Source organism: Rhincodon typus, chromosome 6 (assembly GCF_021869965.1).
Source record: "Rhincodon typus isolate 14 chromosome 6, sRhiTyp1.1, whole genome shotgun sequence".
NCBI lineage: Eukaryota > Metazoa > Chordata > Chondrichthyes > Orectolobiformes > Rhincodontidae > Rhincodon > Rhincodon typus.
In genome coordinates, this window is record NC_063337.1 from 56,189,204 (window position 1) to 56,216,011 (window position 26,808).

General features: G+C 40.1%; 1 protein-coding gene across 1 annotated transcript in view; it reads right to left on the reverse strand.

Annotated features, from left to right (window-relative positions):
- LOC109935037 (disks large homolog 2-like) overlaps nt 1-26,808 on the reverse strand; it is an 890,971-nt gene that overhangs the window by 473,324 nt on the left and 390,839 nt on the right. Inside the window, exon 9 of the mRNA XM_048598394.1 lies at nt 4,783-4,833. Coding sequence (XP_048454351.1) covers nt 4,783-4,833 — 51 coding nt within the window. The remainder of the gene's footprint in view (nt 1-4,782; nt 4,834-26,808) is intronic.

Sequence of the window (26,808 nt, forward strand, 5' to 3'; positions counted from 1 at the left end):
AAATAGCATAGCAAGCCACTGAGTTCAACAGTTGATGGTTGCGCCAGCAATGCCCATGCACCATGAAAGAAATAAAACAAAAACACATCTATAAAATGTTATCTGATATTTTGTGGATGTCTTACAGTGTTGGCAGCTGCTGCTCATGTTCCAAAATCCAAGACTTAAGCTGCTGCAGCTGATTACACTTCCTGCACGTGACTATCCAGGTCAATCAGAAGCATCTTGGAATTATTTTCTTTCGAGCAGAGAAGGTTGAGGGGAGCCTGAGAAAAGTGTATAAGATTAAGCGAGGCACGGACAGGGCGTTTAGAAAGTAGCTGTTTCCCTTAGTTGAAAGGTAAATAACATGGGGCATAATTTTAAGGTGAAAGAAAGGAAGCGTAGAGGGGTTTTGTGGAAAAGTTTTTTCACCCAGAGGGTGGTGGGGATCTGGAATGAATGCCTGGGAGCATATTGAGGCTGGTAAACACATAACCTTTAAAAAGTACTTGGACGAGCACTTGAAATGTCATGGGCTTAGTGTTGGAAGGTAGGACTGGTGTACATTTAGTGTAGCTTTAGTGGTATAGACTTGATGGGCTAAAGGGCCTCTTCTTTATGATTCTATGATTTCCATGTTTGAGGATTCGCAGTCCAAAGATCCATGCTGCCCTGCATCTATTATTAGAAAATGAAAATTATTACTCAAAAAGAGATCCATCAGCTACTCAGCAATCAGCTGCTGCTCTTTTGTTGAGTTTACATTATTTATAGACAGCTTAACTGAAATGTTTGACTTAACTGTAAATATCCAAATATATTCAATTTTAATGAAAACTTCAAATCTAGTTAATTTTACTATTCCTTTGTTATTAACTTTAAAATCTAATAAAAAAAAAGCTCACGCCACATCAGTCCTTGTCCTATGATATCACTTCACTTCAGAAACAGCTCAATCCCACACAATTCTTCCAGTTCAGGTGCGATTTTATATAAATCTCTGTTCTCTGTCCTTAATACCCACCTGTTTTAAATGTCTGATTGTCTTTGTTTTTCCAATTTTCCAGCTCCCATTTTAATTCAGTGAGCTAATTTAGAAAAGGAGAAAAAGTTACTGACTAACCAATGCTTCCCCACTTTACTCTGACATTGCATTTTTGTCCATAGCTTAATCTGTCTCTCACTGACTCTCATGGCTGCTTTTAGCTTTGGGACTTCGACATTGTTTTCTTTCAGGCTAACCCTATCTTCCGCTGACATTCCACAGCTGTATTTAATTTTGGATTCCTGAATTTGTTCTCTCTCAAGCTAACTCTGTGTCCCACTGACTCCATGCCACTGTCTTTAACCATGAATCCCTGAAACTGCTCTCATACAAGCTCTCTGTTATTGCTATAGGTGTTCCTCAGGGTAGTGTTCTGGCCCCAATCATAATCATTGGCTTCATCAGTGATCTTTCAGTGAACGTAAGTCAGAAATGGGATTGTTTACAGATGATTACAAGTTATTCAGGTCCACTCCCTCAGATAATGAAACAGACTATGCTCAAGGGCACCAAATCCTCGACAACACTCAGCTGATGACTGATAAGTGACAAGCAACATTCATGCTATACAATTGCCAAGCAATGGTTATCTCCAACACGGGAAAATTATTAACCACTTCTCTTTGATGTTCAGTGTCATTACCAACAACATTGGAGCTCGTTGGTGGGGTAGTAGAGAGAAATGACATGGAGGAGCTCATGGAGGTATAGAACCGAGACTGGGAAGTGGGTTGGAATGCATTGGAGGGGTGTAATGGGGAACGGGAATGACATAGAAAGAAGAGGTGGGATGAGGATTCTAATGAGAAGGGTAAAAGGAATGGGATGGGAATGACATGAGGATAATGAAATGCTATGGAATTGAGAACTTTTTTTAAAAAGTAATACTGTAGTAAAGGTCATCATTTCATCACAAACATTTTGTAGATCTCTGCTAGTAAATGATTAATTCAGTTTACATTCTATTAAACAAGTCTCCGGGTGAGGTTCTCCAATTTATTATGGCTTTATATAGAATAGCCTAAATTTTCAGGCTCCCAGGTGAGGTAGGATGAAGTAGCTTCCCTCCTTTATTTACTTGATCCCACAGTTGGTTACAACAAGAATAATTTGGAAAGAATCCCGTCCCTTGTGGATGCCGTGCTCCTAGACTAAATGAATTAATGTTTTAAAATATAACCAGGCCTTCCTTAATTCATGCAAGAGGAACTCCGAAACATAATAAAAACTAATAACACACACACTAAACCACATATTAGAAATGAGAGGCAGGTCCACACACTTAAAAAGATCATTTTCTGAGTTCTGTGAAGAGTAGAGGATTGGATATTGTGGCCTTAATATTCAGAACTACTGGCAGCTTCAGTATTGGTAACATGAGCAGTCGATTCCAAGATTAGCTGAAATTCTTTGTTATGTATCCTTTCAACAGTGACGGCCAAACAGCACTCAGAGCAATATTAAATCTTTTCATTTTTACCTGCAGTGCTGGAGTGTCTGATGGCTCTTTGTAGGCTGTGAACTTTACAGCACACGAGACAACTAACACACACAGTCTAAGGATTTCAGCTGGATTTTAAACCCTGTTTTTTGTAAACATAAAAATGCCTTTTGACTCAAGCCCACTGAAATATAACACGTAGGAGATCTTTTCCTACTTAGAGGAGGTAATTAAATTGCTTTGTACTTTGTCTTTTGGAAGTCCCACTCATTGAATTTTCTTTGGTACCCTACACTGAGTGATATTTCAGGGATTCACACAGACAATCATTTGGTAGTTGGAGCCTTGCATTCCTCCAAGTTATGTTATGAGCCAGGCTTGGCTTGCAGATTTTGTTTAAAACAATAACATGTATTTTGTCTGTTACATAATTCAAGGCTCTGATCAATCACCCGTGATAATTTAGTTTCATTGATCTCGTTTTCTTCCCTACCTTTTATGATACTATAAACTTTGCAACTTTAATAACTGTTCATGGATTGAAAGAATCAGCAATAGTTCTTTCTGAAATAAACTGTTTCTCAAGATGAAAGGGGCAAGGAGAAATCTGTTATAAAAGCAATAAGTGAATAAACCACGTTTGGGAAGAAGCAACATACACAATCTGTTTCTGGGAGGCAGGAGATAATAACTGCTTGATAACCTGCTGCCTGGTGACAAATGAGCAAATAAGATTGCGTGGAGAAGAAATATTCTGAAGTAAAGGGTGAATTGCAGGAAAAGTTATGGTTTAAACAAATAACTAACCCCGAATGGAACAAGGAACAGGGTGGTTACTGCTGATAAGAAGGCAAGCTACAGATTTGAGGTCTCCAAAAGTATAATCAATGTTGGGATGAAAGAATCTATTGAATCATCAATAATGTCACACCACAAACTTGAAATACAGAAAATTGTATAAGAATCCAACTCCAGAACAACTCAATAACAGAACATCGAAGAACAACACTGCATAAGGATCAAACTCTGGACACTTCCAGAGAAACCACTGGTGGAATCCTAGTCAGATTCTATCATTAATTGGGTAATAGCCAAGTTGAGTTGTGAGGCTTAACTTGCTTGCTTGAGGGGTCCTATTTTGGTTGTTGCATGTAATAAAGTTCAAATCATTGTTTCAGTACTTGATTGTGATATTTCTTAATAAGTAGCCGAATTAAAGGTAACTCATGATGATTTACCCATAATACTTTCTTCACTTCTTTGTTAATCTCATTCACATTCCTTTTTTGTCACTCTCCTTTATTGCCCATGCGCTTTTTCTTTAGTTTCAATTTTACCATTATTTCTTTATTCTCCTGTGGTATTTCATTATCGGCTAGTCTTTTTTTTCTGAAATCTAATACCAGTTTTAAAAATTATTTCCCATGACCATTTGATCACTATATAACTCTTTTTCTTCCAATTTTCCTTCCCCAGTCCCTTTAAAATTATCACCTTTTAATTTTATTTTCGGTCTTTATGTCTTTCTCAATCTTTGTCTTAAATCTTATTATGTTTTGATAGCTATTGTTTAAAAAGTTCACAATGTTAATACCTTTTACCTGCACTGGTTCACCACCCATCACTCAAATCAGCAGTAATTCCTTTCTATGTGATTAATGAATAATCACTTTTGATTTGACACAACTCCACAAATGTACTTGCTGTTCAGTTTTTCATGTATTTGGTATAGTATAACCACGATCCAGTGAAGTTGAAATTTATTTTTTCTACTTCAATTTGTTGATGCTTAATAATAAATTCATAATTTATTCACAAGTGTTATTATTCAATAGCTGTTGAACATTTGGTGATCTGTGGTAAGCACAAATAAACAACCATATTACAACATTAATTATCAAAAGAATTGCATGAACTTAAATTATTGTAGAGCTTCATGCATTCTTCAAATCCTGCCCTGGCACAATTAACTAAGGTCATCATTGTAAAGGAGGAGCAAATTACTGCAGATGCTGGAATCTGAACTGAAAACAAAGTTCACTTCAGCTCTGATGAAGACTCAAAACATTAACTTGCTTTCTCTCCATGGATGTTGTCTGACCAGCTATGATCTCCGGCATTTTTTTGTTTTCATTTTCATAGAGGGTTTGTAAAAGGATTAATTACATCTATATAAATACATAATTAATTAACTGAGTTGCAGAAGTGCCTAGCCAGCAAAGCCCAAATTGGATGTCAACATGTTCCAAAAAAATCCAGAGGATACAAATTACAGAGAATAGACAAGTATAAGTGTAACCTTTTTTTAACTTACCCGTTCCAATGTGATTTCTTCAAATTCATATTCTATTTCTGTTCCATTAACCTAAATATCAAAAACAAAAGAAACTCATTTGAGAAATCAGTTTAAAATGAAAACAGAAATATTTTGCATTTATATCAGTCACAGCATTGAGAAATTGAGGTCAACCAATGTCTGGTACATGTATTCTAAAGTTCACATTCTTCTCAAGATCTGCAACATACTCAAGATATACAAATAATTACAAACATATCTTCCATGTGTTTTGGCAGCAGCTATTCGTACCTCAACTAAAATACTATACATATGGTATAAAGTTGATATGTTTTGCAATAACATCTAAAGAAAATACAGTGGGCCTTTATCTCTGGTGGTAATCCAAGATCTGATGAATGAATGGTTTAAAATTGGCATATGCATAAAAAGGGAGTCCTCTTGTTTACTATTAACACATTAGCAAAGAAAGAACAGCTGCACCTTTGTCATAAGAACATAAGAAATTGGGGCAGGAGTAGTCCATCTGGCCCATCCAGCCTGCTCCACCATTCAATAAGATCATGGCTGAATTTTTTTTATGGATTCAGTTCCACTTATCTGTTGTTCACCATAACCCTTAATTCCTTTAATGTTCAAAAATCCAGCTATCCTTGCCTTGAAAACATTCAACGAGGTAGCCTCAATTGTTTCACTGGCAGGGAATTCCACAGATTCATAACACTTTGGATGAAGAAGTTTTTCCTCAACTTACTCCTAAATCTGCTTCCCTTATTTTGAGGCTATGCCCCTAGTTCTAGTTTCACCCGCCAGTGGAAACAACCTCCCTGCTTCCACCTTATCTATTCCCTTCATAATTTTATATGTTTCCAAAAATCCTGCCTCATTCTTCGAAATTCCAATCAGTACTGTCCCAGTCTACTCACTCTCTCCTCATAAGCCAACTCTATCAATTCTGGAATCAACCTAGTGAACTTCCTCTGCACCCCCTCCAGCACATCCTTTCTCGAGTAAGGAGACCAAAACTGTACACAGTATTCCAGATGTGGCCTCACCAGCACATTATACAGATGCAACATAACTTTCCTGTCTTTGAACCGCATCCCTTTAGAAATGAAGGACATTATTCAATTTGCCTTCTTAATTACCTGCTGCACCTGCAAACCAACTTATTGTGATTCATGTACAAGGACACCCAGGTCCCTCTGTTCCACAGCATGCTGCAATTTTTAACCATTCAAATAATAATCTATTTTGATGTTATTCCTATCAAAGTGATGACCTCATATTTGCCAAAATTGTACTCCATCTGCCATATCCTTGCCCACTCACTTAACCTATCTATATCCCTCTGCAGACATTCAGAGTGTCCTCTGCACACTTTGCTCTACCACTTATCTTAGTGTCATCTGCAAACTTTGACACGCTATACTTGGTCGCCAACTCCAAAATCATCTATGTAAATTGAAAACAATTGCAGTGCCAACAATGATCCCTGAGGCACACTACTAACCACTAATCACCAATCAGAAAAACACCCATTTATCCTCACTTTTTGCTTTCTGTTAGTTAACCAATCTTCTATCTATGCTAATACATTATCCATAACGCCATACACATTTATCTTATGGAACTGCCTTCTGTGTGGCACCTTACCGAATGCCTTCCGGAAATCCAGATACACCACATCCACCAGTTCCCTGTTGTCCACAGCACTCTTAATGTCCTCAAAGAATTCCAGGAAACTAATTAAACATGACCTGCCTTTCATTAACACATGCTGGGCTGCCCAATGGGACAAATTCCATCCAGAATGTCTCACTATTTCTTCCTTGATGATAGATCCATGCATTTCCCCCCCTACAGAACTTAAGCTAACGGGCCTATAGTTACCCACCTTTTGTCTACCTCTTTATTAAAACAGTGGGGTGGCATTTGCTGTTTTCCAATCTGCCAGAACCACCTCAGAATCCAGTGAATTTTGATAAATTACCACGAGTGCATTTGCTATTCACCCACCATCTCTTTTATACCCTTGGATGCATTCCATCAGGGCCAGGAGGTTCCTTGTCATCAATTATTGGCACATTATTTGTGTCTTCCACGGTGAACACCGACACAAAATACCTGTTCAATGTCTCAGCTATTTCCTCATTTCCCATTATTAAATACCCCTTTTCATCCCCTAAAGGACCAATGTTTGCCTTAGCCATTCTTTTTCATTTCATCTATTTGTAGAAATGTTTTGCTATCCATTTTATATTCTGAGCTAGTTTACTCTCATAATTCTTCTTACTTTTTTTTATAGCTTTATTCCAGGCTTTTTGTCGTCCTTTAAAGATTTCCCAATCCCCTCATTTCCCACTAATCTTAGCCACTTTGTATGCATTTGCTTTCAATTTGATACCCTCCTTTATTTCCTTAGTTATCCATGGCTGATTATGTCTTTTCCTATAGCCCTTCCTTTTCATTGATAGATACTTTTGCTGAGCACTGTGAAAAATCACTTTGAAATTCCTCCACTGTTCCCCAATTATCCCACCATATGATATTTGCTCCCAGTCGACCTTAGTCAACTCATCCCATTGTAGTCTCCTTTGTTTAAGCATGAGACACTGGTAATGGATTTTACCTTCTCACCCTCCATCGGTATTTTAAATTCAACCATACTGTGATCACTCCCTCTAACAGGATCCCTAACCATGAGATCATCAATTATGCCTGTCTCATTACACAGGACCAGATCTAGGATAGCTTGCTCCCTCGTGGGTTCCATTGCATACTGTTCGAGGAAACTATCGTGGAGTTCATACTTCTATGAACTCCTCCTCAAGGCTGCCTTGACCGACTTTGTTGATCAATCAATATGTAGATTAAAATCCCCCATGATACTTGCTGTACCATTTCTACATGCATTGGTTATTACTTTGCTTGTTAGCCGCCCCACTGTGATGTAGTTATTTGTCGGCCTATAGACTATCCGGTTGTCAGTATTCCTGAGGAACTTGAGATCACACTGAGCAGTTAGTTTCAATAGGACCAGAAGATAGCCCATCGGACTAGATACAGATCTTTAGCATTCATTCATGGGATGTGGGCATCACTGGCTAGAACAGCATTTATTGCACATCCCTAACTGCTGTTGAGATATTGGTAATGAGCTGCATCACAACACTAAGAGATTTCCAGCATCAGCAGCATGGCAGTAAAGATGTTATGCTTTCAAAGAACACTACTAACATGGAAAAATCAGCATTGGAGCAAAAGGGCAAATGACTCGACACTTGATTGGGTGGTTAGTTATGGAAGTTGAAAGGTTAAGAGATTTAGGAGAGAGGTCCATAACCTCGAGGTGAAATGGCCATCAATGGCACAGTGAAGCACAGAAAATGTATTCAGATATCTGACTTTCTACAAAACGTGTAAATAATGGACTTAATTTAATGGGCCCTGCTGGTTCAAACGGGGAGGCATGTGAGGAGGGTGAAAAATAAACAGAGGGACAGCGGTGGAGTGGCATGCCTATTGCCTTATCTCAGGTGTGGCATTCTGCCTGCAGAGGGTAAGGTAGAAAATGGCCTTTTACCAGTGGTAGATTGACTCTCTGCCACTTGTAGAAACAGCCTGCAAAACCCTGATGGCCCTCTAGCAGTTTCAGAGGGTCCTCTAATTGGATAGGCTTGTGGCCCACAAAAGGGTCCCCTGCAACAATAGCCAACCTGTATCAACACTCTCTCTGCTCTTACCAATGACTCTTCCCTAGCTGAGGACTGCTTGAATGGCCTCAGTAACCTCAACCTGACTTAGCTTGATCCAAGGCAACATCCAAGCTGTTTGTCCTGGTTGGGTGGGGTCTCGGCAATGCCTATTGCTGCCAGCAGTGCCACTGGTATTGAAGAGCTTCCTATTGACTGACTGGCCACCAATATTTTGAGGTGACCTTGCTTTTAAAGGTACCGGACCCCTGATAGCAACCTGACTGCCACCGAATCTGGAAAGGACTTCCCCAATAGACTAAGGTGGGGTTGTCCTGGGTTTGCAGCCTATTGGCTGCGTCACTGCTACAATAACAATATCCAGCTCTATGCATTTGGACAGAAAAACAAGTAGAAGAAATACAAAAGGGGCTTGACTCATCTTCTATAGTCGATTAATATTTCTCTTTTCTCACTTAATAAAATATCCATTACTGTTTTGCTGTCCTCAGACCATTTTTACAACTTTTTCAATTCCGGGAATCTATTCAGACATTCCCCATTGTTTACTTGAACCAATACCACTTGTTTTCTATTGAACAAAAATGAAGCCAGAGACTATTATGTACATCACTATAGTAGCTGGAAAACCAACTATAAGTTGCATGCAAATTAATAAATTACCATGTAATTCAAAGATTTTTTGGGAAAAATATAAATAAGCAATCATGACATGGTGATATTATGAAGCAGATAATTTGTACATTGGAATAAATGTTAATAGTTTAATAATATGAACAATGTATTCTAATTATATGACTTCTCTATCTAGCAATAAAGAACTCACGTTAAAATTTACAATAACAAACACACAGAAATAGTGACATTTAGCTGTGGATAATAGAGTCATAGAGATATACAGCACAGAAACACATCCTTCAGTCTAACTCACCCATGCCAATCAGATATCCTAAATTAATCTTTGTCAGCATTTGGCCCATATCCCTCTAAACCTTCCCAGATGTCTTTTAAATGTTGTAATTGTATCAGCCTCCATCACTTCCTCTGGCAATTCATTCCGTACACACACCACTGTCTGCATGAAAACGTTCCCCCTTAGGTCCCTTTTACATCTTTCCCCTCTCACCTTAAATCTACACCGTCTAGTTTTGGACTTCCCTACCCTCGGAAAATACCTTAATTATTCACCTGATCCATGCCCCTCATGATTTTACAAACCTCTATGAGATCACCCCTCGGCCTCTGATGCTCCAGAGTGAATAGCTCCAGCTTATTCAGCCTCTCCCTATAGCTCAAACGCTCCAACCCTGGCAACAGCGTTGCAAATCTTTTCTGAACCCTTTCAAGTTTTACGATATCCTTCCTATAGCAAGAAGACCAGAATTGAAAGCACAATTCCAAAAATGGCCTAACCAATGTCCTGTACAGCTGCAACATGATCTCCCAACTTCTATATTCAACATACTGACCAATAAATGCAAGCAAACTAAAGTCTTCTTCACTATCCTGTCTACCTGTAACTCCACTTTCAAGGAAGTATGAACCTGCACTCCAAGGTCCCTCTGTTCGGCAGGACCTTACCATTAAATGTGTCAGTTCTGCCCTGATTTGCTCTATCAAAATGTAACACCTCACATCTAAATTAAACTCCAATTGCCACTCCTTGGCTAGTCAGCCTACCTGATAAAGGTTCCGTTGTTCTCTGAGGTAGCCTTCTTCGCTGTCCACTACACCATCAATTTTGGTGTCATCTAATAAATTTACTAACCATACCTCCAATATTCACATCCAAATCATTTATATAGTTGACAAAAAGCAGTAGACCCAGCACTGATACCTGTGGCATGCCACTGGTCACAGGTCTCCAGTCTGAAAAGCAACCCTCCACCTCCACCCTCTGTCTCATACCTTCTAGCCAATTTTGTATTCAAATGGCTAGTACTCCCTGTATTCCATGTGATCTAACCTTGTTAACCAGTCTACCATGTGGAACCTTGTTGAACACCTTACTGAAGTCCATCCAGACAACGCCACCGCTCTGCCTTCATCAATCCTCCCTTGAATTGTGTCTTCAAAATTTAATTTATTAGAATCTGAAATACCACTTGGCTGAAAATAACACACAGCACAATGCTCTGAGATCCGAGCATTCAAAGCAGAAAGCTAGGGGATGTTGTGAGACAAACAAGAAAGAAAACAGAAAAAAGAAACCAAATATATAAATGGAAAAAAGAGTCAAAAGAAAGAAGAATGGACCAAAAATTAGCAAACTTGAAACCAAAGAAAGAAAAAAAACCAAGTATGGTAACAAAGAACAAGAAAGCTAGATATAAGCAAAAGCTGATAACTTCACATCAAATTTGTTTCTGTATGAACATAAATGCAGTCAAACTCAAACATACATCCATACAAATGAGAAAGGACAAAATAGTCAGAAGTCCAGTTTTGTTTTCTGTAATCATCACTGGAAGTTTCAAAGGATGCTTAGAGCCAGGTAAGATTATCTTCTGGCAGCTGGAGAATTTGGACCGAGAAGGGGAGGATCTTTTTGTTGTAGGGTGTGAACCAAAGCCTTAGGTAGGACTAGGAATGAGTATCGGCTGAGAGACCTTGAGTTACAGTTGAAATTGAAATGTTGAACCACACCAGTAATAATTTTCAGTTTGGATTCTGCCAGGTGCACTCAGCTCCAGATCTCATTACAGGCTTGGTTTAAACATTTGCAAAGCTGAATTCCAGAGGTGAGGTGAGAGTGACTGCCCTGGATATCAAGACTACATTTAGCCAATTGTAAAATAGATAAACCATAGCAAACACTAAGTCAAAATTGAGGCTCATGGAATAGCAGCATCAGTGTCTGCTTGGAGAAAAAGACTGGCACAACAAAAAAGCAGTTAGACATTGTAACTGGCCATTTTCATAGCACTGTTCTCTAAGGGTCAGTGTTGGGACCACAGCTTTTGTCTTGATCTGCATAATTGCCCTCGATATTGGAATACCTTGAACAAAGTACCTCCAGAATGGCAGCTCATCTGCACCTTTTCAAAGGAAATTAGGCACAAGTAAAAATGCTAGCATGCCAGTAACTTTCACATCTCATGAACAAGTAAAAAAAAAAGTCATTCAAACTGGTATAGTGACAAAAAGATTAGAAAGCTTAATGTACTGCTAAAGAAGTGGCATGGGAGACAGAGGTTTCAATGTTATGGGGTCTTGCAGGGGCTTCAGTGCTATGGGATCCTGCACAGTATTGGAAAGAGGAAACTGTTCCAACTATTTCACTCAAAGCATACTGGGAGTCATGTCCTGACAAGGAAAGTAACTAAGACAGTAGATAGGGCTTTAAAGAAATAAAGAAGCAACAGGTTGGTTCAGGAAAGGTTTAATCCAAAAACCATTGGAAAAATGTCCAAGCTTTACAGCAGATTAGTATTTAAGATAAAAATAAGCAGAGTATGTCAGGAAGGGAGACACAACTTAACAAAGAACTGTGGTTATAAGGATAACAGCAGGAAAATAGGAAGAAAAGTTATCGGCACTATGCCACGATGTTTAATTATTGTGTGGTCTGTATGAGAAAGGATTTGGTGTGAAATTTAATAACATCACCCTCTGTGTCAGCTTGCCGACAAGACTGGGACACTGAACTAATGTGTAAATCTTGGAGTCAGATGAATTGCCTGCCACTTCCCGGTGGAAAGCCTATTGAGGGCAAATACTGATCATCACACAGGCTATTAAGACCAATTTCCATGGTGGGTTCAGGGCAGAACGTGAGGGGTTGAGGGGAATTACCATGGGTCACAAAAAGCACAAGCCATTCCCTCAAAACTATATTGACTGCCTCAAAACAGCTGGGTTTGTTCACTATACCCTGGAAGGGTGGCAAAAACTTACCTAGTCGTCACCCTTTCTCTACCTACGTACTTCAGATCAGCAACCTCCCCCCCAGCTGGTGGAACTGCTGATCCCTGAGCACTGGAGGGTTTTGCATTGGCCAGCCAGCATGAGGATCCGTCTCCATAATTGGATGGTAAGCACATACCCTGCCCTTTTACTGGTCACAGCTTTGAAATTAAAATGGGTATGCCTAAAGCATGCTGTACAGGGTTAAGTCCCAGAACGAAAACCTATTTCCAGTCTAAGATTATTGATTGAAAATCCAGCTCTATATCTGAATGCACTTATTATAAAATGATTAAATTATTGTAGATAGAAATGAAACGTTTTGACCTATTAGCTAGAGCAGAGTCACCCTGGCAGAATAACCAAGTTCATTAATGATTTGAGAATGCTAGGTTTTTAGATGAGGAAAGCAAAATGTAAAAGCAGGACAGGTTACCCTGATGATAGCAAATGTCATAAAGACGGTATATCATAGACAGAAAAGGTGCAGAATAAGTTAGCTGGAGTTAAGAAACAAAGCGAACGAAAATAAAGGCTTGACTAGTTTATAGGCATTTTAACAGTAATTGCACTGTTAGCAGAAGATAATTCAGTAAACTGGTTGTGCATGAATGACCACAAAATAATAGAATTTTATACTGAGTTTGAGTATTATTGAGTTAAGTCCAAAACTAAGTATGTTAGATTTAACCAAAGCAAACTAAGCTGGCATGACAGCTGGGTGGACTAGGATGGATTGGGAAACTAAATTAAAAGATACGATGGCAGATAAACAATGGCATGCATTAAAAGATTTATCTCATAATTCACAATGGCAATACATTCTCAAAGATTCAAATAACAGGGATAAAATGGCCCAATTATGAATAAAAGGAAAAATTAATAATTGTGTTAATTTAATGGAAGTGCCTTAAAACATTGCCAAAAAATAGCAGTACATCTGAAGACTGTGAGGATTTTAAAACTGAACTAAGAATTACCATAAAATTTATAAACAGAAAAAAAATGCATATGAATACATTAGCTAGAGACCTTAAACAGATCATAAAAGCCTCTTATAAATATCCGCAAATGATGAAATTACCAAGACTAAACATTATGGTTTAGAGATATAAACAGGAGAAATTATTATATGAAATTTAAAGTGACAGAAGCATTAAAAAATACTTTGTGCTGCATTTTCCTGGTAGGTTAGAACACCATGTTAGGATGAATTCAGGTTCAGGAACTTGGAATAGATCAATGCTGATGATGGACACCATTATCCTAGACACAATCAATTAAGAAGCTGCCTCAGTGAGCTCTGTCAAATTAGGAAAGGAGGCTAGTTTCCACAGCTGGTTGGTACAAACCTCTGAGCAGGGCTGGCGGGTGTCTTCGCAGTGTGAGTGATATCTGGTTATCAGCAGGAGTGACAAAGGTGCCAAGGGAAATCATCATCATTACCTGGTCAGCAATGTGGTTGACTCTTAATTACCCTGTCAAATTGCCTAGCATGCCACTCAGATAAAGAGCAAACAGGATAGGCAACAATGCTGGTCCAGCCAGTGATGCCTTGATCCCACAAATGAATAAAAAATAAATGCCTTGTGGAGGAGGGAAGTGGCTCCTGTAGGAGCAGGCCAAGCATGATGGAGACTTCAGGCCTTGTGAAATGGCTTCCATGACGTGATGCTGATGTGGATAGATCCGAATTATTGCAGGCAAATAAACTTAAATCTTCAAATGAGTTGCAATCTGGACCTTCTGCTGCGAATACACTTTTGAATCACTTTGCGGTTTCTGACAGAGTGGAGGGGAGGGCCCAAAGAAAATAATTTTGTGACCTTCCAGAATGAAATTAAGATGTTCATCACAATTTTTAATCATATTTCTCTCACTGCTGGGAGGTTTGCCGTAGAATCAATAGCCTGTCTCCAGGAAAAGAGATGGCTTGCATCAGCACACTAAGTTGATGGCTTTATAGCAGGTTGTCCAAGCTGAGAGACAATTTTCAACAGTAATATGGAGTAGGTGATGGTCTAGTGGTATTGTCACTAAACTATTAATTCAGAAACTCAGCTAATGTTCTGGGGACCCGGGTTCAAATCCCGTCATGGCAGAAGGTGGTATTTGAATTCAATTAAAAACATGGAATTAAGATTCTATCAATGATTGGAAAAACCCAACTGGTTCACTAATGTCCTTCAGGGAAGGAAATTTGCCATCCTCACCTGATCTGGCCTACACGTGACTCCAGACTCATGGTAATGTGATTGACTCCCAATTGACTCTCAAGTAGCAAGCCATTCAGTTGTACCAATCACTACAAAGTCTCAAAGAAATTAAACCAGACATATCAACTAGCAATGACCTAGGCACCAGCAAAGACAACAGCAGAAAAAACAGCCCTATCAACCCTGCAGGGACCTCCTTACTAACAGCTGTGGGTTAGTGCCAAAATTGGGAGAGCTGTCTCACAGACTAGTCAAGTAACTACCTAACACTGTCTGTAAGGTATGATTCCATGAGAATGACAATGTCCCAGACACCACGATCACCATCCCTGGCATGACAGACCTGGCAGAGATGGTGGCAAAGTGATATACAGTCAAGAGGGAGTTACCCTGGAAGTCCTCAGCATTGACTCCAGACCCCATGAAGTCTCGTGGCTTCAGATTAAACACGGGCAAGGAAACCTCCTGCTGATTACCACATATTGTCCTCCCTCAGCTGATGAATTGGTACTGCTCTATGTTGAACAATGCTTAGAGGAAGCACTGAGGACAGCAAAGACACAAGGTGTACTTTGGGTGGAGGATTTCAACGTCTACCACCAAGAGTGACTCAGCAGCAATACTACAGATCGAGCTGGTCAGGTCCTAAAGGATATAGCTGCTAGACTCAGTCTGAGGCAGGTGATGAGGGAATCAGCATGAGAGAAAAACATACTTGATCTTATCTTTACCAATCTGCCAGCTGCAGATGCACCTGTCCATGACAGAATCTGTAAGAGTGACTACCGCACAGTCCTTGTGGGGACGATGTCCTGCCATCACACTGAGCATAACCTCCATTGCGTTATGTGGCACTATCACTGTGCTAAATGGGACAGATTTCAAACAGATCTTGCAGCTCAAGGCTGGGCATCCATGAGTTGCTGTGGGCCATCAACAGCAGCAGAATTGTACCCCAACACAATCTGCAACCTCATGGCCCAGCATATCTCCCTCTCAATCATTATCATCAAGCCAGGGATCAACCCTGGTTCAACGGAGAGTGCAGGAAGGCATGCCAGAAGCAGCATCAGGCATACCTGAAGATGTAGTGTCAACCTGGTGAAACCACCAAACCAGATTACTTGCATGATAAACAGCATAAGCAGCAAGTGATAGACAGAGCTAAGCAATCCCACAACTAACAGATCAGATCTAAGCTCTGCATTCCTGCTACATCCAGTCGTGGATGGTGATGGACAATTAAACAACTCACTGGAGGAGGAGACTCCACAAATATCCCCATTCTCAATGATGGAAGAGCCCAGCACATCAGTGCAAAAGAAAAGGCTGAAGCTTTCGCAGCAATCTTCAGCCAGAAGTGCCAAGTGGGTGATCCATCTGGGCCTCCTCCAGTGGACCCCGACATTACAGATACCAGCATTCAGCCAATTTGATTCACTCTACATAATATCAAAAAATATTTGGAGGCACTGGATACTGCAAAGGCTATGGGCCCTGACAACATTCTGGCAATACTGAAGACTTGTGCTCCAGAGCTTGCCACTCCCTTAGCCAAGCTGTTCCAGTACAGTTAGAACAGTGGCACCTATCTGACAATATGGAAAATTGCCCAAGTATGTCCTGTACATAAAAAGCAGGACAAATCCAACCCAGCCAATAATCGCCCTTTTTGTCTATTCTCAATCATCAGTAAAGTGATGGAAGGTGTCATCAACAGTGCTATCAAGAAGCAACTGCTCAGCAATGACCTGCTCAGTGACGCCCAGTTTGGATTCTGCCAGGGCATCTCAGCTCCCAACCTCATTACAGCCTTGGTTCAAACATGGCCAAAAGGGGTGAATTCCAGAGGTGAGGTGAGAGTGACAGCCCTTGACATTAATTGCATTCGACTGAGTATGGCATCAAGGAGCCCTAGCAAAACTGGAAACAATGGGTATCGGGGGCAAACTCTCCAGTGGTTGAAGTCATACCTGACACAAGATGTGGTTGTTGGAGGTCAGCCATCTCAGGTCCAGGACATCTCTACTGAAATTCCTCAGGGTAGTGTCCCAGGCCCAACCATCTTCAGCTGCTTCATAAATGATGTTCCCTCCAACATCACGTCAGAAGTGGGGATGTTCGCCGATGATTGCACAATGTTCAGCACCATTCATGACTCCTCAGGCACTGAAGCTGTCCATGTTTAAATGCAACAAGATCTGGACAATTTTCAGGCTTGGGCTGACAAGTGGCAAGTAACATTTGCGCCACACAAATGCCAGGCTATGACTATCACAGATAAGAGAAAATCTAACCATCACCCCTTGGCATTCAACAATGTTACCATCACTGAATCCTCCATTATCAACATCATGGGGGTTATCATTGACCAGAAATTCAACCAGACTTACCACGTAAACACAGTAGCTACAAGAGCAAGTCAGAAGCTAGGAATATTGTGGCGACTAACTCACCTCTTGACTCCTCAAAGCCTGTCCACCATCTGCAAAGCGCAAGTCAGGAGTGTGATGGAATATGCCATCTTGTTTGGATTAGTACAGCCCCAACAACACTCAAGAAGCTTGACACCATCCAGGACAAAGTAGCCCACCTGACTGCCACTACCTTCCACCACTAACGCTCAGTACCAACAGTGTGTACTATCTACACAATGCACTGCAGAAATTTACCAAAGACCCTCCGGCAGCATCTTCCAAGCCCACGACCACTTCCATCTGGAAGGACAAGGGCAGCAGGTATATGGGAACACCATCACCTTCAAGTTCCCCTCCAAGCCACTCACCATCCTGACTTGGAAATATATCACTGTTCCTTCACTGTCGTTAGGTCAAATTCCTGGAATTCCCTCCCTAATAGTATTGTGGGTCAACCCACAGCAGGAGGAATGCAGCGGTTCGAGAAGGCAGCTCACCACCACATGCTCAAAGGCAACTAACGACAGGCAATAAATGCTGGCCTGCCAGCGATGCCCACATCCCACAAATGAATAAAAGAAAAGTAATTCACAAAGAGGATCAATCCGAAGGCCGTAGACTTGCCCATGCAGTTACTTCATTGAGACCTCTCTCCCTCTACAAATGCTTTCCCTGTTTGAGTTGATTCAGACTTTATTGTCACGTGTACTCAAGTACAAAAGTACTGGAGGACACACATCGCCATCTTAGGTATAAGTACCTAAGTATAAAAATGTAAAAACAAGGTAGAAAGAAATAAGGAACAAATTAAAAGTTAAACATTACAGTCCTTCCTAGTATTAAGTTTTCTTTCACTGCTTAACCATGCTGGGACTGCACTACCTACAAGGGCTCAATCTCCTCTGCTTTGGCATGCTTTCCCCCCACTGGCTTGATCTCCCCTGCTCTCATCATCATTGTAGATATTGGAGGAACCTTCGTTGCTGTGTTGGGCTCGCTCCTGGGATCTCAGACCTCCCAAGTCCCAATCCAGGCCTTAAGCTGCTGCCACACACCTGACTGCCAAAGCCCCGATCCAGGTGCCAGGTGCATTGGGCCTCAGCCTCACCTTTCATCCATGCGTTGATCCTTGGTCTTGCTTTTGGTTCGTGCGACAGGTATCAGGAACTCACCAAGAGTCCCAGGTCAGGCTCTCAGCTGCTGCCTCACACTGGGCATCTAGTCAACCACCAAATTCAACACCCTGATACCATCGCTGCCACCTTCAGAAAGTAAATTAGACAAAAAAACTAAAGAAAACTCAATGTTTAAAAAAAAGTAAATGAGAAAAGAAGAAAAATAAAGGGAAGTGCCAACAGAGCGGATGAGCCTAATCTGCTGTCATCTTGCAGAGATGTCATTCAATGGCAGATACCGCAGTGTTATGATGTTACCAAGGGCCCAGGACATCTTGGGCTGATAGCGACAATTGCAGATATCTCAGGAGATGGTAACAGGATAGGTGCATACAAATCATAAGAGGACCAAATATTGTGTGCCTAAGCTGAATATCTCAGGGTTCGTGGATCATCAGTGATCACAAAGGAATGGGGTACCATGGACTGGTTGAATTTCACATCAAATCCAGGGACTATGGACATTTCAGGAGAATCCATTATTGTGTGGTAACAAGGCATCCTGGTGGGTAGTAAGGAAATCCCAAGTTGAGTGAATGAGTCACTTGTACTGAGCAATGGGGAGAAACCCATAATTTAGGACCATCAATTGGCAGTGATCACTAGTCAATATACAATACAAACTGCAGCTTAATTCCCTCAAATATTAGTCAATCATTGACAATACACATTTATATTTAAAGGACTGAGGAAAATGGAAGATTTTTCAACAGTTTGGACATTTACTGGATTATAAAGAGGTTTAACATGGGATTTATTAGAAATGAATCCAACAGTTAGTTATGCGCTGTGGAATAGCTGTTTTTTATTTCAAGTTGCTTCATTTCTTTTTCATACTCAAACTGCTTTTAACAGTAACCAAATCATGACTAACTCCAGTGATTTACTATTTGGAGTAACTAGTCCCTTTTGTATTTTCAAAAATCCCAAATGTCCTGCCAATGGTTAATTATTTCTGCCTTCTAAGGCAGTATAGGCCACTTCTTCCTTAAGGTTAGATCCAACGAAGAGTCACCGGACTCGAAATGTTCACTCTTCTTTCAACCACAAATGTTGCCAAACTTGCTGAGTTTTGCCAGCATTTTCTGCTTATGTTTCAGATCTCTAGTATTCATAGTTCTTTGTTTTATTCATCTTTATGTTCCTTGTCAATTCCACTAATTCAGTTTTAGTTTAACAATACAAACCAGTCAGGTTGCACCTGCACCTGCAGCCAAATTTTAGCAACTTCTAACTGCTTTTTGGTTTTTTTAATAGAGGAAGTTGGTATCTGTCCTGTTATCCTTTACCAATTACTATTACCCCATATCCAATTTCATGTTGTCTTCATCCAAGATCTTGAAAAGAAATTGAAAAGAGAAGGCCTAAGTGTTTTAGGACAGAGGGACAAATGCTATGTTAGATTATGTGTTTGTGCTTTTGGGCAGACTCAGAGCAGCATATTCAAAGCAGAACAGGAACATTTAAACTCTTTGCAGGCAAAGATAAAATAAGTCATCTCTTACTCTAGCGGATAGAAGACTAGTCTGTTCAACCTTTCCTCATGAGGCAACATACTCATTCCAGGCATTAGTCTGGTAAACCTCCTCTGAACTGCTTTCACTGCATTTATATCCTTGATTAAATTAAGCAACCAATAGTGCACAGTATTCCAGATGTGATATCACCAGTGAGCTGTATTACTGAAGCATAATTTTCCTACTTTTATATTCAATTCCCCTTATAATAAACAATATAGTTCTGTTATCTTTGCTAATTACTTGGTGTATTGCAATTCCTTCCTAAAACTGAATTATTAAAAGGATACTGGTAAGTACTGTTGACATTAAGAGCTAAGGAGATATCAGCTTTTGTTATACCAAATGAATTATATCAATATTGAGATATGCCATTCAGGTTTAAATATGCTCCAGCTGCTTTCCAAAGACTTATGAACTCAGCTATAACTAGTGTACCTAATTGCATAGTTTACTTAGATGATATATTAATATACAGCAACATGCAGAAGAACATTTAAAACAATGCTATAACACAAAAAGTGTGTATAATGTTGGAAAAGAATAATATTGTAGACTACTATGAAAAATGTAACAATATGGAAAAGTTTGAAGATTAAGAAGGTGACAAGAACATTTATAGATTTTGTATAACAAGTAAGTGCCAATGAATGAACGCAAGTCCAATTTTTGTGTTTTATATTGTATAGGTTTCATATCTACATCAAAATGAAATATATTGGGAAATGGTATTTCATTTTGCAAGAATGGAGGCTTGTTAGGAATGGATATTTACATTTAAAGGACTATCAGGTAAAAACTGGAAGATTTTTAACTATTTTACCTATGGACTTCAGTAAGGCGTTTGATAAGGTTCCCCATGGTAGGCTGATGGAGAAAGTGAAGTCGCATGGGGTCCAGGGTGTACTAGCCAGATGGATAGAGAACAGGATGGGCAACAGGAGACAGAGAGTTGTAGTGGAAGGCAGTTTCTCAAAATGGAGAACTGTGACCAGTGGGGTTCCACAGGGATCTGTGTTGGGACCACTGTTGTTTGTGATTACATAAATGATCTGGAGGACGGTATAGATGGTCTGATTAGCAAGTTTGCAGATGACATTAAGAGTGGTGGAGTAGCAGATAGTGAAGGGGACTGTCGGAGAATGCAGCAGAATATAGATAGATTGGAGAGTTGGGCGGAGAAATGGCAGATGGAGTTCAATCCAGGCAAATGCGAGGTGATGCGTTTTGGAAGATCCAATTCAAGAGTGAACTATACGGTAAATGGAAAAGCCCTGGGGAAAATTGATGCACAGAGAGATCTGGGTGTTCAGGTCCATTGTACCCTGAAGGTGGCAATGCAGGTGGATAGAGTGGTCAAGAAGGCATATGGCATGCTTTCATTTATCGGATGGGGTATTGAGTACAAGAGTTGGCAGGTCATGTTACAGTTGTATAGTACTTCGGTTCGACTACATTTGGAATACTGCATACAGTTCTGGTCGCCACATTACCAAAAGGATGTGGATGCTTTGGAGAGGGTGCAGAGGAGGTTCACCAGGATGTTGCCTGGTACGGAGGGCGCTAGCTATGAAGAAAGGTTGAGTAGATTAGGATTATTTACATTAGAAAGACGAAGGTTGAGGGGGGACCTGATTGAGGTCTACAAAATCATGAGAGGTATAGACAGGGTGGACAGCAAGAAGCTTTTTCCCAGAGTAGGGGTCACGATTTCAAGGTGAGAGGGGAAAAGTTTCAGGGAGATATGCATGGAAAGTTCTTTACGCAGAGGGTGGTGGGTGCCTGGAACGCGTTGCCAGCGGAGGTGGTAGAGGTGGGCACGATAACGTCATTTAAGATGTTTCTAGACAGATACACGAATGGGCAGGGAGCAGAGGGATACAGATCCTTGGAAAATAGGTGACAGGTTTAGATAGAGGATCTGGATCGGTGCAGGCTTGGAGAGCCGAAGGGCCTGTTCCTGTGCTGTAATTTTCTTTGTTCTTTGTTCTTATTTTGACATTTTCTGGATTGAAATGGGGTTTACCATGTGACTTTTTGAAAATGAAGCTGACAGTTGACTGCGTACTGTGGATTACCTGCCATATACAGTGAAAAAAAATCTCTTTGGAGAAACAGAGAAACAAAGCTTTCAAGGAGATAAGAATTTGGATTTATTGCCATAATTATTGAAAAAAAAAATGCTTTGAGAGGGTCAGTCGACCCGAAACAGTAACTCTGATTTCTCTCCACAGATGCTGCCAAACATGCTCAGCTCTTCCAGCAATTTCTGTTTTTGTTTCTGATTAACAGTATCCATAGTTTTTTTTTCAGTTTTACTTAGTATTTAACTCACTGCCACTTCTCTTCTAGTACCCCCACCTTGAAGCAGTTCTGCTCCTCTCTCCAACGAAGCATCATTCAACCCGAAATGTTAACTCTGATTTCTCTTCACAGATACTGCCAAACATGCTGGGCTCTTCCAGCAATTTCTGTTTTTGTTTATGCTTTGAGAGGATTAGGGACTCTACGTTAATGAATATCTAGCAATCTTCTCAGGACTTAGAGTTTTGTTCTACAAATCCAGGAGTCAGGTTATGGAAAACACTCCTGAAGTTGCAAGGGTCTTTCCTGAAATATGTGCCGAATTTCCAAATATCAGCATTTCTGTCTACCAGGTTAAATTTAAGCAATTGGCAATTTAAGTAATTAAATCAACAGTTACTCTAAAGCTGTGACAGGTGGAAAGGTGGAGTTTGATTGTCAGCACATTCCTTTTGTTACAGTCATCGCATAGTTAATTGATTTAATATTAAAGACAAGTGAACAAAACCTCACCTGCACAATTGGCTAATGCCTGAATGCTAATGCAATGCATGAGCAAATTTTACAATTGACTGACATATAATCTGATCTAAAAAATAAAATTATGGCAAGCTTTCTCCTAAAGAAGTCTGTAGAAAGCAAGTTATTTAACTTATAGAATCAACAGGATAACACCAAACAAATACAAATTTCAAAAATATCAAACAAGCAAAAGGAAGATAAGGAAGGATAAAAAGGTAAAGAAAGTATTTCTTTGTACCAACAGGATAATAAAATGTGGCATATATTCAAACAGAAGATGCTTGAATGGGCTTAACTAACACATAGAAGAAGAACAGAGGACGCAAAAACATTATTCAAACAGAAGGCTATCAGTGTCTGAAGGAAAGAACCAAAATAGTGAGGAAAATATAATTGGCAGAAATTCTCCACATTACATGGCATAGTGATAAAAAGTGACCAGGAATAATAGACAATGGAAGCAATTCAGCATCACAGAATGTTAAGGGTATACATGTCTGGTGGTCATCACTCGCTGAACATAGAACATAGAACATTACAGCGCAGTACAGGCCCTTCGGCCCTCGATGTTGCGCCGACTTGTGAAACCAATCTGAAGCCCATCTAACCTACACTATTCCATTATCATCCATATGTTTATCCAATGACCATTTAACTGCCCTTAAAGTTGGTGAGTCTACTACTTTTGCAAGCAGGGCATTCCATGCCCTTACTAAGGCAAGGTTAGACCATGGACATATTTGAAAGCAAAGACAATGACATTTAAATTAGTTTACTCTGTCAATCAAATGCTTTGTTTGAAGGGCAAGGGAGTAAAGAGTATGAGACAAAATAATCACATGCACATTTTGTAACACAATTCTTGGAGTGGCCTTCACAGCCTCCAAAGACCAGAGGATATCTATCGCAAGCACCTAATTTGTCAGACTAAAGGAAGAAGCAATCTCTCTTGCTCTGCAAAGCCATCAGCATAACACTACGTAGAAGTTATGGACTTCTTAGTTGTAAAAAATTCAATTTGGTACTTTTAGAGTCATAGACTCGTACAGCACAAAACAGACACTTTGGTCCAACTCGTCCATGCCAACCAGATATCCTAAATTAATCTGGTCCCATTTGCCAGCATTTGGCCCATATCCCTCTAAACCCTTCCTATTCATGTACCCATCCAGATGGATTTTAAATGTTGTAATTGTACCAGCCTCCACCACTTCCTCTGGCAGCTCATTCCATACACGCACCACCTTCCACAAGAAAAAGTTGCCCTTTAGGTCCCTTTTAAATCTTTCCCCTCTCACCTTAAACGTATGCCCTCTAGTTTTGGACCTCCATCACCCCAGGGAAAAGACCTTGTCTATTTACCCTATCCATGCCCCTCATGATTTTATAAACTTCTATAAGGTCACTCCTCAGTCTCTGACTCTCCAGAGTAAATAGCCCCAGTCTATTCAGTTATTCAGTCCTACCCTATAGCTCAAACCCTCCAACCCTGGCAAAATCCTAGTAAATCTTTTCTGAACCCTTTCAAGTTTCACAACATCCTTCCTATAGCATGGAGACCAGAACTGCACGCAGTATTCCATAAGTGGCCTAACCAATGTCCTGCACAGCTGCAGCATGACCTCCCAACTCCTATATTCAATGCACTGACCAATAAAGGCAAGCATACCAAATGCCTTCTTCGCTACCCTATCTACCTGTGACTCCACTTTCAAGGGACTATGAACCTTCCAAGGTCTCTTTGTTCAGCAACACTCCCCAGAACTTGTTGAACCTCAGGAGATGGGAGAAATAATAAATTAATATTTCACATCAGTTTTTACTGTGTAAAGGCTAGATAACTCAGGGAAATAAATATTAATGTTTTTGAAAATAGTATAAATTACAGAAAAGGAAGTGCTGGAGGTCTTAGAAAATATAAAAGTGAATAAATCTCTGGGACTTGATCTTGCACATCCCAGGATGTTGTGGGAAATTATGGAGAAAGTTGCGGGACCCATTGCAGAAATATTTGTGTCACCTATAACTATGCGTGAGGTGCCAGTTGACTGAAGAGTACCTAATGTTGTGCCTTGGTTTAAGAAGGGATGTAAGGAGAAGCCTGGGTACTATAAATCTGTGTGTCTGACTTCGATGGTGGGTAAGTTGTCATAAGTGATTCTGAAAGATAGGATTTAAGTGCATTTGGAAAGGCAAGGAATGATTAAGGATAGTTAGGGTGGCTTTGTTCAAGCAAAATTGTGTCTCACAACTTGATTGAGTTTTTTGAGGTAGTAACTAAGAAGATTGACAGGGAAGGAGCAGCAGACGTTGTTTAGTTGACTTCAGTAAACCCTTTGACAAGGTTCCGCATGATAGACTAATTAGTAAAGTTGGATCACATGGGATTCAGGGTCAGCTTGCCAGTTGGATACAAAATTGGCTTAATGGCAGGAGACAGAGAGTGATGGTGGAGAGTTGTTTTTTGGACTGGAGGCCTGCGACCAGTGGTGTTACACTGGGATCAGTGCTGGGTCCACTTTTGTTTGTCATTTATACACATGATTTAGATGAGAATATAGAAGGCATAGTCAGTAAGTTTGTGGATGACACCAAAATTGGTGGTATTAGTGGACAGGAAAGAAGGTTATCTAAGATTACAAAGAGATCTTGATCAATTGGGTCAATGGACTGAATACTGGCAGATGGAATTTAATTTGGATAAATTCGAGGTGTTGCATTTTGGTTAAACAAACAAGGGTAGGACTTATTCAATAAGAAGTAGGCACTTGGGTAGTGTTTTAGAATAGAGAGATCTAGGAGTTCAGGTACATAATTCTTTGAAGTGTGCATCACATATAGAAAGGTTGGTTAAGAAGGCGTTTAGCAAGCTTGCCTTCATTGCTCAGACCTTGGAGTTTGAGAGTTCGGACTTTATGTTGAGATTGTACAGAACGTTGGTGAGGCATCTTCTGGAGTACTATGTCTAGTTCTGGTCACCTTGTAATAGGAAGGATATTATTAAGTTGGAGAGGATTCAGAAGAGATTTACCAGGATGTTGCTGGGAATAGAGGGTTTGAGTTATAAGGAAAGACTGGATAGGCTGGGGCTTTTTTTACTGGAACATAGGAGGTTGAGGGGTGACTTTATAGAGGTTCATAAAATAATGAGGGTATAGATAAGGTGAATGGCAGGTATCTTCTCCCTAGGGTGGGGTTTTCAAGGCCAGAGGGCATATTTGTAAGGTGACTGGAGAAAGATTTAAAAAAGACAGGGTCAATGCTTCTTTACACAGAGAGTGATTCATGTATAGAATGAACTTCCAGTGGAAGTGGCGGATGCAGGTAAAGTTACAACATTTAAAATACATTTAGGTAAATACATGAAGAAGAAATGTTTGGAGGGAAATGGGCCAAACATTGGCACATGGGACTCATTTAGTTTGGGATTATGGTTGTTATTGGATTGGTTGGACCGAAGGGTCTGTTTCTGTGCTGTATGGCTCTAAGTATTTACGGAGAGGCATGCCTTATGGATGGTGCTCAATGGTGAAAAGAGGCTGTTACTGGATTCACCACCTTTAGGGTCTTCCCTCACTTCTGGTTTTCTTTTACCAAGCTGAAAAATGAAGCTGTATGGGAAACAATGCTTAAGTGGCCATTGATTGACCACTAAACGGCATAGTAGGGGCATGACCAAAGTCTCCTCTGTCCACTGTAAATTATACAGAGATCAGGACAATAGGAACACAGTCTGAAGAATGTATAGGCCCCTCCGCCTGTAAACCCACTTTTAGGAAATTTTGCCCTCAGTTTCTGCACTATTCCCACAGACCTGCTTCAACACAAGGATCTGACTGAAGATAGCCAAACAGAAAACAATTTCATTCAGATAGTTTCTTCTTTATTTGACTTCCCACTGTGGTTTGAACTGCCAAACAATAAACTACTTGCTGAATCAACCCCACTTCAATTATCTTTCTACTTATCTTTTGACCCTCAGGTGTTCATCCCCATGGCAACCTCAGGTCACATGAGAATTTCTTGGAACTTAATGATGTTATAATAAGGAAACTAATTAACCTTCTTTCAGATACTTTGTTCTTAAAGGCACTTCACAGCAATGAAAATTCAGGCTTTTCTCAGCAAAAGGCTCATCGCACATTACATATTAGGAATGATATTATTCATGATTTACCATTTGTTAGTCCACATAACACATACCATACTGTCTTGGCCTCTTCTTGAGTCAGAGATCAGAAGTATACTTGCAACAGTAGCTTATTTATAGG